This window comes from Nelumbo nucifera, chromosome 4 (assembly GCF_055504915.1).
Source record: "Nelumbo nucifera cultivar China Antique chromosome 4, China Antique-T2T, whole genome shotgun sequence".
In the NCBI taxonomy this organism is placed as follows: Eukaryota; Viridiplantae; Streptophyta; class Magnoliopsida; order Proteales; family Nelumbonaceae; genus Nelumbo; species Nelumbo nucifera.
Genome location: NC_142652.1, coordinates 89,295,686 through 89,312,921, shown reverse-complemented (window position 1 = coordinate 89,312,921; position 17,236 = coordinate 89,295,686). Strand labels below are relative to the sequence as shown.

Below are 17,236 nucleotides of genomic sequence, written 5' to 3'. Positions count from 1 at the left end.
ATTCGGATAAATGTTTCCTAGTACCTGGATAAGTGCATTTACTCGAGTAACTTACCCAAGCCTAAAAGTTAAATCAAAACATTTTATTAATATCAGTAAATGCTAATATGCGGAAAACATTGTAGACTTTATGCTATGAGAATGAATTATAACCACACAAACCCCCTTGTATTGGCATGTGTGCCACTTTATGATACCAGTAAATGCTAAAATTATGATCGTGGGTTCCATTGACCTTATCTCCCATGAAATGACACACAAGGTTTCCCTATACCCTATTGATTTTTATAGGCTAATATAACCCTAATATCTTGCAGGAAAATCAATGATACTGGAAAGACATAATAACGGAAGAGTTTTGACCAATCAAAACACCCCGTAAATTTTGATGAATACTCTTGATTGGTCATCTTTTTTATGATACCAATTGATTGGCTATGTTTTTCCAGCATCATGTCTTTTTTATATCATAGTCAAATCCTATCCTGTAATGTTAATGAATGTGACCATTACAATTCCCCTTGTATTGGCATGCGTTTCCCTTTATGACACCAAGTCCCACCAGGTCCCACAAAGTGAGAAGCCATGGTTTTTCACTTGTCATATCAAAGACAGTGATTTCTACGAACTAGTAGGATCCATATAGAGGTGTAAGCAAGTTGAACCATTCGTGAGCTACTCAGGGTTCAAGCTTATCTCGTTGAATATTCAAACTTGATTCACAAATAATCAAGTTCAAGTTTTAACTTTCAGCATCCAAAATCTGATTTAATCAAATTGGATGTAAGATTAAGTACCAGACTTTTGAAATCTGTTGACAGCCCTATAAACTTTCAGCATCCAAAAACCCATCCATGAATTTTGATAAATAATACCTGATTGGCTACCACGTTTATGATTCCAATTGATTGGTCAGACATTTTTTTTGGATATCATATCTTAAACAAACTTTATAAAGCTTTGGCTATCTAACTCCGATAACTATCATCATCAACAGGGCTCTCCCACGTTAGCTCACCGAACAATGCATCCATCACCAAACTGTCACAACTCACAAGGTGTAAGATGATGGTGTTGGTGGTGGTCAGAAAATTTTCTCAATTTATTTTTGAACTATAGGTATATAAGTTAGAACTGCCAAGTTTCATTGGCTACAAGCTTCAACTTTCAACCAAGGTTCAAAGTATCAGAAATGTAGAGACTTTCGAAAAGATTTTTTTAAGAGACATATTGCAACATATTTTAAATGCTAATGGATACAGTGGAAAAATTAAAATACACATGGATATGCTAGTAAACTTAAATAAATGCTAAAATTATTTAACAAATAAAATAATTTAATGGTTTTAAAAAGTTTGGGGCATTATTGAAAAAGGTTAAAAAATGATGGAAGAATCAATATATGTATGTATATACCTTAAATCTCAGAGAGTCAATATAATTTGCGTTAATATTGATAAATACATTACAGAAAATTTAAGAATAAAATTTAGCACTTATTAATAAACATCCACTAAGAAAAGAAAATTTAAAATTAAGAATTAAAATGCATACAATTATGACAAGCAATTAGAGTATGGAAAAATTAAAATATATAAGGATAATTTAAAAAGACAGAGTATAAGTATTGGGAACACAGAGTATTGAAAAGACAATTTTAAAACATAAAATGATACGCTTTGGATGCACATGAACATAGTGAAAAAACTACAATACATAAGGATACACTAGGAAAAGTAAAATAATCATAAAACTTACATTAATGGCATTAAATTTAAGTCTTAGATTATTAATTATAATATAAATACGTAAAAAAAAGCACATACATTAAAAATTCATATGAACTTGAACCCAAAACACACATGGGAAATGTTGAAAAATGATATAACGACTAAAATATACATGTATATGCTTATTCTTAGGAAGCCAGTATCATTATTGTTAATATTTATAAATATATGGATTTTTAATTTGAATTTGACTAGGAGTAAGAATGAGAATTAGTGGGAATTAACGAGATAATAAAGAATTAATAATGAGCAAATTTAAAATATCAATATATTTAAAGAAAGGAGAAAAATCCTTAAACCTCCCCTTAGTGTTTTTTTTTTTGGCTTATTTCCCAGAGATTTCTTATGAATACGTTTAGCAAAATTCAGTAGCGTCGAGATCATAAAAGTTTTGACTTTTAAATTAAATGGACCAAATGCCCCCTTTTTGATGGCGAACTGACACTGATTCAACCATTCAAGAAGTAATTACAATTGTTTCCTCCCAGGCGGGGTGATGGATAGTTTTTTTTTTCACCCAATGCCCATTTTTACATGAATGTCCAATTCTTTTTTACAAACTATATGCCCATTTTGACTAACTTGTAAATGGTCACTAGAAGTAGAAGATCTACCTTCTCAAGTCAGAAGTGAGGCCATGACCCATGTAGCGTTTAGCAAATCTTATAGCACAACATGCGTCAAATGAAGTTTGGAAACTGAAACTAAGCTGCGAACCGAAGTAAAACACAACAGTTGGTCATGCTTGTTTCCTGAGTCACAGCGCTGGCCCGCCCATTTCTTGCCCTTAGGGAGCACAACACCTTGCTCCAAGCGGCGTGCATATTTTTCTTATATCCCCAGAAACAGAGACATCTCCATAAAGCACGCCAAAGAACTTTTACGTGTAGCTAACAGATTCGATAGATTTGTTTTTGGCTGCAAAGACCAGAGACCAAGGATAGATAATAACCATATAACCGGTGGGGAAATGAGCAGCAAAATTTTCCCAAGTTTAAAAAAAAATGGTGAGATGAACCTCCTGTTAATTTAAGAACAACTTTTACAAGAATCAGTTCTACTGGTACTGGTTGTAGCAAAGTCCACGAAAATTATCGACGTATTATCCTTTGTCCTCAAACTTCTTGCTTCATCCAAAATGAAATTAGCAACTTTTTCAGCAAAGTTATCCCCATCTGCAGAGTAATTATCTCTCATCTGTGCAGCTCGTACAAAAAAAATTGATTTGTCAGAGTAGAACTGTCAAACGTTTCTCTTTTCTAGGCTTCATTGCAAAACTGGACAAGAGGGGCAGTACGGCTTACCTGAAAGACGAGCTGCATTGCCTTCTTAATGCTAATGACGTCCCATAAGCCATCGCTGCAGATTTATAGAAATTGCAATGAATTCATAATTCTATAATGTTGATACAACAAAAAGTTAAAAAAACTATTTCTTTTTGTAATCAGTTAACTGGAAATGTTATGCAAAAGAAATCCAAGGTAAACGATCAAAGTTTACATGGTACAAACTCCTTGCTATAAAAGGTTTTGAACTGTGAGAAGTAGAAAAGAGCTGGAAAAAAACGGGACTATCCTTTCAGATTTTTGAATATCCTCATGACATATATTGCATGTGGCATAAGGGAAGATAAGCATCTTAATAATCCCAGACAAGTCATGGCAGACCCAAAAAACAAATGAATTGACTGATTGGTTTATAAAAATAACAAATTTGTCCACCCCTACCCCTAGCAGTGGCATTTGATTGATGTTAGGTTGGAGCATTCTGAAGGTGCTAGGTACTAGTAAAGTCTCTCGCTAGTTGTAGCAGAGACTAAACTTGGGAACAAATCCCACCTTCACTGGGGTTTGGGGAGGGCTACCCCTGTAGTAAAGCCCATTTACCTACCAAAAAAAATTGAGCATGGGGTAGGAAGTAGCCAATGAGACAACCGGATCATGAAATAGACCAAATGGTGGAATAATGGGGAAATCACAAAGAGAAATTATGAACGGCACACACATCAAAAACATAAACAATGTATTGGAAGCAGAAGCACCTTGCCAATAGTGCAAACGCCTTGCTTGCTTTTTCTATATGTACAACTTGGCTGATGTAAGGCTCTGAAGTAAAGCGAAGATCCTGTTCTTTCAAGAATTTGTCACCAAGCATTCGGGCAAGGTTCATACCTGAAACCATAGGAATCAAATGGAAAGGGTTAACAGATTATCGATTGACCAATTGTCAGTTTGCCACACCAGATAAAAGAACAAGAGGCATCACCACACAGCCGTGTTTCACCATCTCTCAATGGTTCTCCTGTCTCGTTCAGGCGGATCCGTTCAGATTTATTGGTTATTCTATGGTCTTCTGTCATCTTAATCTGTTTCCCACCAATACTGCTACAAATGGAATATCTTAATTAGTAAGGACATCATTCGAGTGAACACCATACAGTTGTAATAATGATAATCAGATATTGTAAATCCTAAAGATACTTTAAATCAAGGATACAAATAGGATACACACAGGAACTAGGCAGTTATGAATAATTTCCACTGAAGTGTTCCAGTTTCCAATTTTTCGTCATGAGAAAAATATATACACCCTCGTTGCCCATTCCAGCTTTTCTTAAAGGTAGTTAGACTTAACAGTTTATGAAACTACACGACTCCAATTTCCAACCAACTTGCAACTTGGGTCATGATTCCATGAGGGTGACCCTCACAGTACAACCCCAAAAGAAACAGTTTGGTTTGCCAAAGAGGGGGCATCATTTCAACATAAAGATCAAAATTCAATGGTCTTGAAAAGGGACCACCATAGGAGCACCCCCTCATGGAATCATATTCCTTTCAATTTATGTTGACCAATTTTAGATGAAGATAGTCTTCAAACAATGACTGTCTACTCATAATTACACATGCACACATGCACCCACCAAGCCATACCTTACAAAACAAGCATCTTGAACACATACCTTACAAAACAAGCTGAATCCCCAACATTTGCACATTGAGCAAAGAAATCCTCAGGGCCATGAGCCCAGACCAAAAGCACAGTTGCAGTACAACCCTGAAAATAAGTGAATATTTACAAACTTGCACCATCATGAACTATTCAAGCAGAAAAAGAACTTGGAAAAATTGAGTAATATAGATACACTCTAAAATAAGTAGAACTAAAAGGGAGTACTGTAGTCGAGAAGCCAAACTCCTTTGACACCTTGTCTTTCAAATGCTCTTCAAGCTAGTACTGTAGTGATCTCTCCTACTAGCCAAAGGGAAGAGACTCTAATCCATTTGGGGAACATTTACAGGTTGATAAAATGGTGGTACAGAAAGCAAACTAGGAACTGCACAGGGTTGTGCTAGGGAAGGATGCATGTTTTTGCTTGACAACCAAACAGGGTAAAGGTTTTACTGGTGACTCTTCTCTTAACTTCAGTTAGCCTCTGCTATTGCAAAGGAAGCTGGTTCACAAGCAACCAAAGCATTTGTCCATCCCCCTGGTGTTCCTCCAGGTAGCCAGGTCCACTCAGTTTTGGGTACTGATGTTTACCCCTGCCTGTTTCAGGACTACCAGCTTTCTAGCTGCCAGCAGAAACCTAACTGCCTAGCACTGAGAAAGGAAATATGATAGAGGTTGGGAGGGAGAATGGTGTCAAGGGACTATAGATTAAGGACAGAGAATAATGTGAAAGAATTTGGCAGATGATCTGTAATTTCTTTGAAAAGTTAAAGCAGAAAGAAATGGGAGGAAGGTTAGAAACTGCTCCTGGGGTTGAAGACAGTGGAGTTGAAGAGTGTAGTGCTGAAAGTGAAGGAGAAGGGAGGGCAGAGGAAGAGACAGCAGAGCAATCCTTACCCATCAAAAATGGGGATCCATATTACAGAAACAATGAAGCCAAGGTGTTTGAAAGCAAAAATGAAAGGAGGGGAAGAAAAAGTTGTCAGACATGGAGAGAGAAACTAAAGAGAGATAGAGAGTGATGAGGAGTTTAGTGCAAGAGGGGAAAGAAGGAAAGAAACTCATTAGAAGAGGATTGCAGCTAGGGCCTTTTTTTTGGAGAAAAGTTAACTGGTTTCATTAAGAAAAGATAGGAGTACACAAGAGGGTGTACAAAGGAAACAATACAAATAGAGAGCACACCCCTGAATTTTACACAGGAGGGATCTTATCACAGTACAGAACTTCTAAAAGAGCACCTATTTTTGCTAATCCATCTGCAAGAGCATTAAGTTCCCTTGGAATCCAGCACAGATTTGCGTTTGAAGCTGCCAGTAGATCCCTTGCCTCTTCCAGAAAGTGACTGAGTCTCCATGGCCCAGCTTCCTGTTTTCCTAGCCATTTTATAGTGTTAGCTGAGTCTCCCTCTATGGATAGGTTCTGAATGCCTAGACTGTTGATTAATCGGATTCCTGTAAGTGCAGCCATCACTTCTGCCTTTGTAGAGTCAGCTACTCCTATTGGCCCACTGTACACCCAGCAAGTGTACGCATTTTCATCCCTTAATACTCCTCTGATACCAGCTGCTCCGGGAGAAAAGGAAAAACCAACATCCCTGTTTAGATCATTTATAGAGACTCCTTTGAACTTGTCTGAGATGGAAGCCCACTGATTACAGAGATATGTAATGTGAGAGCTCAGATCAGTCTTTGATTTGGCCTTATTCTCAAACAGGTGGTTGTTCTTTTCTTCCCAAATTCCCCAAAGTAAAGCATGCAATACTATTTGCCAATACACCATACCTCTTTTACTCGATCTTTTGCCTTCCCATTGATGGATCAAGTCCTGGAGGTGCATAGGAGCAACCCAGCTATACCCAGCTAGCTGTAGAAAATGGTTCCAGATGTCCCTAGTTTCCTGACAGTGGATGAAAAGGTGATCAGTGACTCCCCTTCTCTCAGGCAAAGGATGCAGACACGAGGGAGATGAAAAGTCTGCCAAAATTCTTCTTTTGCAACAACTCACAGGTGTTTATCCTATGCAGGCAGGCCTCCCAAACAAAGAAACACACTCTGGAGGGGATGTAGTTGCACCAGACCTTCTTGAAAGGGAAGTGACAGTCCTGCTCCTCTGCAACCAGAACCTTGAAGAAAGATTTGGAAGAGAACTGGCTTATGGGGTGGGGTTTCCAGACACGGGAGTCTAGGGAGGTGGGAGAGATGTAGACTTCTCTAATGGAGAGGAGGAGTTCAGTTAGCTCACTGATCTCCGAATCCCTTAAAGGTTTTCTGAGGCTCAAGTTTATGTTGTTCTCAGTGGGAGAAGAGGGGAGGCATTGGGAGATGGTTGCTTCTTTGTTTAGGGTAAGGTTAAAGAGTCTAGGGTAGGAAACTGCTGAGGTAGAGCTACCCCACCACAGATCAGTCCAGAATTTTATTCTAGTACCATTGCCCATTTTAAATCTTATGAGAGGAGAGAGGTTGTTATAAGTTGAGATGATACCTTTCCAAAGGCTTGATGAAGTTACACGGTTTGAATGAAGGTTGCAGTCCCAACCATTGGTGTCCAACCCATACTTGCTGGTGATGACTGCAGCCCAAAGGGAGTTTGTCTCTGTAGGGAATCTCCATAGCCATTTTCCAAGTAGCGAAGTGTTCTTCTCTTTGAGGCGACCAATTTCCAGTCCTCCAGCCTCTTTAGATTTACAGGTCTGAGCCCAACTCACTAAATGACTTATTTTCTCCCCTCCACCTTCCCAAAGGAAGTCTTTGGAGTTTCTCAATCTGTGTTCTGATTTTGGCAGGAATCTGGAACATTGAGAAGAAATAGATGGACAGGTTTGCAAGGGATGCCTTAATGAGTGTTAGTCTCCCTCCTTTTGATAGATAACAGTGTTTCCAAGTGGCTAGATTCTTTTCACATTTTTCCAACACCGGCTCCCAGAAACTTGGACATTTTGGGTTCCCACCCAAAGGCAAGCCTAGATAAGTTAGGGGAAGGTTTTCCACTTGGCAGTTCAGAATTTCCTTGAAACTTTCCAAGAGAGCTTCTTCAACTGAATTGGTTGTCACTATACTACTCTGTGTAGTTAACCCTGAACCCAGTGGCTAGTTCAAAACAGTTCAGAACCCTTTTCACATTTGCTATGTTCTCCAAATTAGCTTCTAGGAAGAGAATAATATAGCCTGTGAATTGGAGGTGGGAAATGTTGAGAGCACCTCTTCCTACTTCAAAACCTTCTATTAAATTTAGATTTTTTGCCTTATCTACGAGCTGGCTAAAAACATCCATCACTAGAGTAGAGAGAAAAGGGGAGAGAGGGCATCCCTGTTTAGGGGTGCAAATGGATTGGATCATGATCCAACCCGATCCTATTTGGTCGAATTCGGATCACCCTTGGTCAGATCTTCGGATCAGATCCTATGATCCGATCAGAAAAATGATCAGATTCGGATCACCCCCCTATCCAATCTGATGTGGTATATATTTATAATATATATAGTACATATATATATGTTATTTATTTATTTATAAATTTGTTATATTATTTATTTTTTATAAAAACATGTATATATATGATGAAAATAATTAAAAATACTTGTATTTTTTTGGTTTTTCTTTATTTAAATTGGTTTATTTTATTTTTCTTTTAATAATTTATTAATTTTTAAAGAAAACAAGTTGGATCAAATCAGATCCGAAGATCCAATAGGATTCGAATTTAGATCGAGTCCTATTGGATCAGACATGAATATTGTCGGATCATATTCGAATCCAATCCGATCCGTTTGCATCCCTATCCCTATTGAAGACCTCTGCTTGCTTTGAAGTAGCCTTTGGATTCTCTGTTCAAGAGGATTGAAAACCAGGTTGAGCTAATGCATCCTTTCATCAACTGTAACCATTTAGCACCAAAGCCCCTCAGTTTCAGAACTTGAAGGAGCCAATCCCAATCAACTTTGTTATATGCCTTTTCAAGATCTAGTTTGACAAGAATGTCCGACCTGCCACTCTTCCTTCTCTCTTTGACACTTTTCTTTGCTATTAGGATGCTGTCCACAATTTGTCTACCTTTCACAAAGGCAAACCGATTAGGGGGGACCAAATCTCCTAGGACTTCTGATCCTTTTTGCCAATTTTCCAAGATTTTGTACACTCCCTACTAAGCTTATTGGCTTGAAATTCTTTACATCCAAGACACCTCCTTTCTTCGGGATGAGACAAATAAAGGTCGAGTTATTACCTTTATTTACAACAGCCGAAGAGTGAAACTCCTTAAAAACCTCCAGGAGATCATCTTTTACCATGTCCCAACATATCTGAAAGAAGAAGATAGGAAAACCATCTGGCTCGGGGGCTCTATCTCCATCCATGTCGAGTACTGCTTCCCTTATTTCTTGCTCCTGAAATTCTCCTTCAAGCCAGTTCCTCTTTTCTTCTATTAAGTAGTGTCTGTTATCTCGTCTGCATCTTCCACTTCCCTTTGGTCCACTTTAATTTTTGAGATATGGTTTTTCCTGCGCCTTCCTGAAGCATAATTGTAGAAGAATTTTGAATTATTTTCACCTTCCTCTAACCATTTGATCCTAGAGCTTTGTGTCCTGTTGGAATAATGTTAAAATAACTTAGTTGCAGATGTTAGGGCCTGTTTGGCTAATTAAAGTGTTTTTTTATTTCTGTTATGTCTGTTATTGTACTCAGGGGCACAAGGGTCTTTTCCCTTGTTATTTCTATCGCCCTATATATAGTAAAATAAACACTGGCGCCGCCAGGACTGTTACATTGCAAACCTTCTCTCTTCTCTCCTCTCTTCTCTTCTTCTTCTCTTCTCCTCTCCTCTTCCACTTATCTCTGGCCGGCTACACTGTCAAGATGGTATCAGAGCGGGAATGCTGATTAAAAGAGAGCAGATCGATCAACCCTACTGTCAAGAGAAGATCGATCAACCCAAAGAACAGATCGAACAGACTAGCAGAAAAGAAATCAGATTCTGGACTACAGAATAGCTACAATTGGTACAGTGCTCCCTATTTTTTCTCTTCTTTACTCTCCTTGGTCATGTGCCGAGTGGAAACCCTATGAATCTGGGGCGGCTGAATGCTGTCGAACCTGTGTAACCCTAGTTTTCTTGGATCGTGTGATCCTGTTCATGTGTTAAGACAACTGTAGGTCAATGCTGACCTGTCTTCTCAATGGTTTGAGTTGACTATAAGTAAGAAGGATCTCTCCTGCTGATTAGTGGCTGTTAGACATTCTGGAATTCTGGTAGCTGGGGACTGATAAAGCTATACAGGTCTGAAATCTGCCGAATATTACCTCAGTTTTTGTCCGGAATTTGGTACTGTTTGTGCTCAATCTGGTTGGTAAACCCGAGTGTGTGGGTGTGAACTGAGTGGAGCATTGTTTTGTGGAGTAAGGAGGGGTCCTAAGTCCGGTGTTTGGGACTGATTAACTGCTTGATCATGTTGACTGAAAATTCTGCTACTTCAGAGATCTCAGGGAGCCACAATGGAGTGAGTGGGGGAATGGATATGAGCTTTTCCATGGCTGTCATTCCCTTTGATGGTCTGAATTACCTTGAGTGGTCTAGGGGGATAAAACTCTACACCACTGCTAGGGGGCGAATAGGATACATCAATGGGAGAGTAAAGGAACCGAAGTATGGAAGTGCTGAGCATGATAGGTGGAACCAAGAGAACAGTATGATGATGTCTTGGCTCTTGGTTTCAATGCTGCCACGAGTAAGGAAGACTTTTATGTGGGCTGAAACTGCTTGTGAGATATGGGAACAAGCGAAGTCCAATTATTCAGAACAGAGACACTATGCCAAGATATATCAACTACAAGCTGAATCTTCTACTTGCAAGCAGGGGGAGAGGAGTCTCTCGATGTACTATTCTGATTTGACATCAATATGGAAAGAACTTGATCACTATCAGAATGTGAATTGGAAGTGTGATGAAGATGCAAAGGCCTATAAGTCACTTGTATCACAGCAACACGTGTTTGCCTTCCTCCTAGGGCTGAATTCGTCATATGAGTCCATCAGGGTACAGATCTTGGGTAGTAAAGACTTGCCATCAGTCCAGGAGGTGTATGCCTTCGTGCAGTCAGAAGAAAGCAGAAGAAGTGTGATGAATGGTGTAGAAGGGGAGTCAGTTGCCCTAGCGGTCCGGGGAAATTCAGATACAAATGTCGGAGGTGGCTTTAAAAGGGGTGACACTCAGAAAAAATCAGAAGATAAAAGCAAGCTTTGGTGCACTCACTGCCAGAAGACACGACACACTAAAGATACATGCTGGGATCTCCATGGAAAACCTAAATGGGCACAGGATTTGGGTAAGAAGTCAGCACCGGATCAGGGCAAGAAACCAGGCCAGCATAATCAAAAAAGGTATAACTCAACTAATATGGCATCGATAGAGACTAGTCCTTTCGTAACTCAGGAGAGACATCCCGGTTCTGACCCTAAGGAAGATATTATCAACTCCTTCCGTGAACATTTGGAATTGTATGGTAGGACTCTCCGCCAGGTGGATTCTGGGCCTACTCCTTCTACCTCATTTGCGTCTACATCAGGTAATGCCACAGCCTTCCATGTGTCATCTCATACTACTGATTCACCTTGGATTATTGACTCCGGAGCCTCAAATCACATGACCGGTAAGTCAAATTTGTTCCAGACATATAACCTTCTCTCTGGGAGAGATAATGTAAGACTGGCTGATGGTTCTTTTTCTACCATAGCTGGCCGAGGCACCATATCTCTCCCACTTGGCCTTACTCTTCCTAATGTCCTGCATGTTCCGAAATTACCTATTAATTTGCTGTCCATTAGTAGTATTACTCACTCTTTGAACTGCACAGTCACCTTTTTTCCGTCTTCGTGTGTGTTTCAGGATTTGACCTCGGGGAAGAAGATTGGTAGAGGAAGCATGGTGGATGGTCTCTACGTGCTGGAGAATAATGCTGGTCTAGTGGCGACTGAGTCCACAAGTTCGTCGAGTGAGAGTCAGGCCTATTTATGGCATAGTCGTTTAGGTCATCTTTCTTTTGAGTCGTTAAAAGTTATGTTCCCAAAGTTGTTTGAGTCCTTGTCAGTGAGTCAGTTACAATGTCAAACTTGTCAGTTGAGTAAGCATTGTAGAAGTTCTTTACCTTTAAGAAATAAAAGATCTGAATTTCCATTTCATATTGTTTATTCTAATGTTTGGGGCCCTGTTACTCTACCTACTACGGCTGGCTATAAGTATTTTGTTACTTTGATTGATGAATATTCTCGATACACGGGTTTATCCTATGCGATCTCAAGATGAAGTGCCACAAATTGTGAAAGATTTTCAACGCATGGTGTTCACTCAGTTCCAAATGGAAATTCATATTTTCCAGTCGGACAATGCAAAGGAATATTTCCATAGTGATCTCACGAAGTTCTTTGCTTCAAGTGGGTCACTTCAGCGAAGCTCTTGTGCCAGGACACCCCAACAAAATGGTGTGGCTGAACGAAAAAACCGTCACCTTCTCGAAGTTGCTCGTGGCTTGCTAATTCATATGAATGTGCCAAAACAGTTCTGGATGGATGCAGTATTGTGTGCGACATATATCATCAATCGCATGCCCTCTCGGCTACTAGAGTATAAGGCCCCACATCACCTCTTGTTCCCTACAGCCCCGCTGTCCACCATTCCGATGCGTGTTTTTGGGTGTCGTTGTTTTGTCCACAACCTGTCACCTACTCGTGGTAAACTTGACCCTCGGGCTATTCCTTGTGTTTTTCATGGTTACCCTTCATCTCAAAAGGGGTATCGTTGCTATGATCCCATTGCCCGCAAGTACTATGTTTCCATTGATGTCTCATTCTTTGAGAGTCGATCGTTCTTCTCGGTTTCCCCTCAGGGGGAGAGTAGGGTTGAGGAGAAACAGGCGACGACTCAGATTCACTCCAAAGGCAGTGAACAAAAGGTGTGCAGGTTAAAAAAGTCCTTATATGGGTTGAAACAATCACCTCGGGCTTGATTTAGTAAGTTCCATTTAGCAGTCCAACAGATGGGGTTCAAACAATGCCAGTCAGATCATACCCTGTTTGTAAAAAGAGGTGAAGGTAAAATTGCAGCTCTTATTGTGTATGTGGATGACATAGTGATCACAGGAGATTGGGAGGCTGATCCAGAGACTAAAAAAATTCTTAGCCACTAAATTTGAGGTGAAGGATCTAGGCCCCTTACGATACTTTCTTGGAATTGAAGTTGCTCGCTCTCACAAGGGCATCTTTATTTCCCAATGGAAGTATGTACTAGATCTACTAGAAGATACAAGCAAGTTGGGGGTAAAACCATCTGATTCACCTATTGAACCTAATCACCATTTGGGAGATAGTCAGGGAGAGTTTTTGAAAGATGTAAAGATGTTCCAGAGACTTGTGGGGAGACTTTTTTATTTGTCTATGACCAGGCCTGATATTGCCTATGCAGTGGGTGTCCTTAGTCAATTCATGCACAACCCGGGGACAACTCACTTTGAGGCTGCAGAGAGGATCTTGAGATATCTCAAGAAGTTTCCTGGAGCTGGTTTGTTGTTCCAGAAACACAGTCACTTAAAAGTGGAAGTATATACTGATGCAGATTGGGCAGGATCAGTCAATGACCGAAAGTCTACCAGTGGTTATTGTGCCTTTGTAGGAGGAAGCCTTGTCACATGGAGAAGCAAAAAACAGTGTGGTGGCTAGATCCAGTGCTGAAGCAGAGTATAGAGCGATGGCTCATGGGGTTGTGGAAATCATGTGGATAAGAAATTTGTTAGGTGAACTGGGTTTCGCAGTAAGCAATCCTACGTCACTCTACTGTGACAATAAAGCTGCCATCAATATTGCTGCTAATCCAGTTCTACATGATAGGACGAAACACATTGAAGTGGACAAGCATTTTATCAGAGAGAAACTTGAAAGTGGATAAGTGTGCACACCATATGTCAGCTCGGAAGAGCAACTTGCAGATATCTTCACCAAAGGTCTTCATCATGTGCGGCACAAAGATTTGTGTGACAAGTTGGGCATGATTGACATCTATGCTCCAACTTGAGGGGGAGTGTTGGAATAATGTTAAAATAACTTAGTTGCAGATGTTAGGGCCTGTTTGGCTAATTAAAGTGTTTTTTTATTTCGTTTTTTTATTTCTGTTATGTTTGTTATTGTACTCAAGGGCACAAGGGTCTTTTCCCTTGTTATTTCTGTCGCCCTATATATAGTAAAATAAACACTGGTTCCGCCAGGACTGTTACATTGCAAACCTTCTCTCTTCTCTTCTCTTCTTCTTCTCTTCTCTCCTCTTCCACTTATCTCTGGCCGGCTACACTGTCAAGATGTCCAAAAAATTTCTTCCCTCCTAACAACGTTTTCCTAGGTATATCTCGACTTCTCTTCTCCTCTTTCCTTCTCCATCCAAGATACATGCCTGTTCCTTTTGATCTAGATCCTCAAGCTCTGAGAGGATAACACCTTTTTCCTCTACAAAGGATTTAAACTCTTCTTTCCCCTAGGATCTCAGTTTTCCTTTTAGGTATTTCAGCTTCTGTAGAAATCTGTGACCAGCCCATCCTTCTACTGTATATTCCTCCCACCAGGAGGTCACTTTCTAGTGCAGGTCCACATTTTTTCCAACCTGAACGGGGATTTTATTTTCAGAACCTTATCTGTCCTCAGTACTAGTGGCCAGTGGTCTGAGGTACAACGAGGTCTGATTTCTTGAATGAGTTCTGGGAACTGTTCTGCCCAATCTGGAGATACTAGAAATCTGTCAAGTCTGCACCTTTTCAGATTTTCTTACATGTTTGACCAATTGAATTGGCCGTTGTAGAGGGGGAGGTCACAAAGGCTGTGTCTGGATATGAATTCTGGAGAATTCCCTCATGCTTCTAGTCATTGTTCTTCTGTTGGAGTTTTCTTGTGAGAATCTTGTGACATTGAAGTCACCCCCTAAAACCCAAGGAATATCGTCGTACTCTTGCAGAGAATCCAGCTCTTCCCAAAAGTTTTGCCTATCTGAAGGGTTGTTTGGTCTGTACACTCTTGTCAGAATCCAATTGAACCATCAGATTTATTAGTGAACAAAACTGAGACTGTAAACTCTCCTTTATCTATCTCGATGCCTATAACCTCCTCTTCGTTCCAGGCCAGGATGATTCCCCCTGAAGAGCCAACAGATGGGAGAACTGCCCATTTCTTTCCTCGGATTCCCCAAATTGCTCTCGGCAATTTTCTGTCAACCACTTCTTTCTTGGTTTTTTGCAAAATGACTATATCTGGCCTTTCTCTTCTTAAAGTATCCTTTACCAGACTTCTCTTAACCTGGCCTCCCAATCCCCTGACATTCTAACTTAATATCTTCATGGAGTTCCAGTCACTGATTTTCCCTTATCTGCCCTAAGACCTGAAGTTTTGTTGTCAGTTAATCGCCATTGGAGTCTCTTTAGTTCTCTTTTTGAGCTCTTTTTACCACTCTTCCTAGTGCCGGATTTCCATTTGCTGCCACTTCCCTTTTCTTTTCCCAGATTAAGAGAGGATTCCTTTTCTCTGCTTATCCCTAATTTTCTTGCCATGTCTAAAGTATCTTCATCCAGTTGCCCGTCTGTTCTGTGGTTGTCCGAAATGAGAGAGTCATGTTCAGCATTGCTTGATGGTTTGGGTTTTCTCACGGTTCATGAAGATTATTTCATGGAATGTGAGAGGCTTGGGCAGTGCGAGGAAGAGGGCAGTGATTAAAGATCTATTAAGAAAGGAGAAGCCCGATATTGTATTGATCCAAGAATTAAAACAGATGGATGTAGATAGAAAATGGAAGGATCAAGAGGGGATGGATGCGGAGAAGGGATTCAGAGTGGTTGGAAGATGGCATTCTGAGGTGACAATGGAAAACAAGTCATCCAAGTTGGAAGAGGAATGGACCAAAGATAGTTGTGCTCTGAAAATCAGAGAGAATAATAAGGCGACGATATTGGTGCCGGAGAAGGTCATTGTAAGGGTGAAAGGGTTCATGGATGGAGCTATCAACTCGATTAAGGAGGAAGGGTGGAAGAACACTATGGCAGTTTCAGTAAAAACCTTTGTAATCGAAGTAAGGAGAAATATTAAGGGGTGGTTCATTTCTGTGACTGAGCTTTTTGGATTAAGGGGAAAACAGATGATTTGCTTACCGGAAGGTAAAAGGCAGAAAGGCTGGTTGGTCTTTGTGGAGGCGTTGCAGGCTTTCCTTGTGGCTGTGGAACGGAAGAAGAAGAAAGATGAGAAGGTAGTTGTCCAGAACTCAAAAGCTAGTGACTGAAAGGTTCAGATGAAGGAGGTTGTGGCTAAAACCAGTGGGAGTGTAGAGATGCATGGACCATCTGCTCCTGGTGTGGAGGTTGCCTGCTCCTCTGTACATCAGCGAATTTTGGTGGGTGATGGCACAGATTTTTGGAGGAAACGGCTGGTGCTTGTGGCTGATAGGAGTGTGAAGGATTGACAAAAGGTTCTGGATATTGTAGCTAAGGAGGTAGATTCGGAAAACGAAGTTGGTTTGTTTCCATTTGCAGAGACGAAGGCGATTCTTGATGTAGGTGACCGGGAACTTTGTTTAAACACGGTGGTTGTGGATGGCAGCCTCCTTCAGCTTCAGAACTGGAGCCCTCTCTGCAACAAAGTGGAGGTGGAAGAAGGCTGCTTACGGCTGAAGTTGTTAGGCCTTCCATTCTATCTTTGGAGGGACTCTGTACTTGAACTTATTGCTCATTGCTTGGGTAGGGTGCTGATGGGAATCAACAAAAGAAATCTGGGGGCAGTCGAGATTCAGGTCGCCGGAATCAAGCTTGAAAATGTCCCAAGATCCCTTGATATCAGTTCTGATGGAGCTTGGGTCAACGTGTGGGTGGCGTCTGAACTCGAACAGGTGTGGTGGGGAAGAAGTCCAGAGGTTGAAGATGAAGCTGTGCTGGGTGGGTGGGTGGTGGACACATGGAGGAAGGTTAGTGGGAAAAGAAGCAAGCTCGCATGAGTTTGCCAAAATAGCAATTAAGCAGTAGGTGGGGGAAGTCTAGGCGACAAGTCAGCCACTTAAAGAAATTAATTCAAATTTTTTTGAAAAAAGCAAAAGTGGGGCCAGTTTTTTAGCTTTTGCTGACGTGGCAAAGCTTTCGAGTAAACCAAGCTGTGTTCTTCGAAGGGCCCGGTCTGAGCCGCCGGGGGGGGGGGGGGGTATGGCCGGTTCGGTTACTAAACCGAACACTATCTTTAGTGACCCACGTGACCACTTAAAATGTCACGTGGGTCGGGGTAAGGAGGTGGGATCTGGGCCGACAATAGACCGCCACTTGGTCTATCATCGTCTTCCTTGGGTAGTTTTTCTGGGGACAAGAAGCAGAGGCAGAAAAAGGATTCAGAGGGGGAGTTGATGTGGTTGCGTCGGCGAGTTCGTGAAGATCCAAGCCCTATGAGATGTTCCACCAAGAAACCAAACCCTAGATTCGAAAGAGAAAGGTGCGAAGAA

General features: G+C 40.8%; 1 protein-coding gene across 6 annotated transcripts in view; it reads right to left on the bottom strand.

The window, feature by feature from the left end:
• Positions 1 to 2,214: 2,214 nt before the first annotated feature.
• LOC104612258 (protein phosphatase 2C 70-like) overlaps positions 2,215 to 17,236 on the bottom strand; it is a 68,792-nt gene continuing 53,770 nt past the window's right edge. For 2 of the 6 annotated variants that reach the window (XM_019200228.2, XM_019200231.2), the window contains exons 9-13: positions 4,753 to 4,847; positions 4,056 to 4,174; positions 3,832 to 3,961; positions 3,095 to 3,149; positions 2,215 to 2,987 (exon numbers count right to left, since the gene is read on the bottom strand). In XM_019200228.2, coding sequence (XP_019055773.1) covers positions 2,820 to 2,987; positions 3,095 to 3,149; positions 3,832 to 3,961; positions 4,056 to 4,174; positions 4,753 to 4,847 — 567 coding nt within the window. In that variant the 3' untranslated portion in view covers positions 2,215 to 2,819. The remainder of the gene's footprint in view (positions 2,988 to 3,094; positions 3,150 to 3,831; positions 3,962 to 4,055; positions 4,175 to 4,752; positions 4,848 to 17,236) is intronic. The other 4 variants (XM_010279619.3, XM_088903098.1, XM_088903097.1 and 1 more) reach the window with 3 other exon arrangements.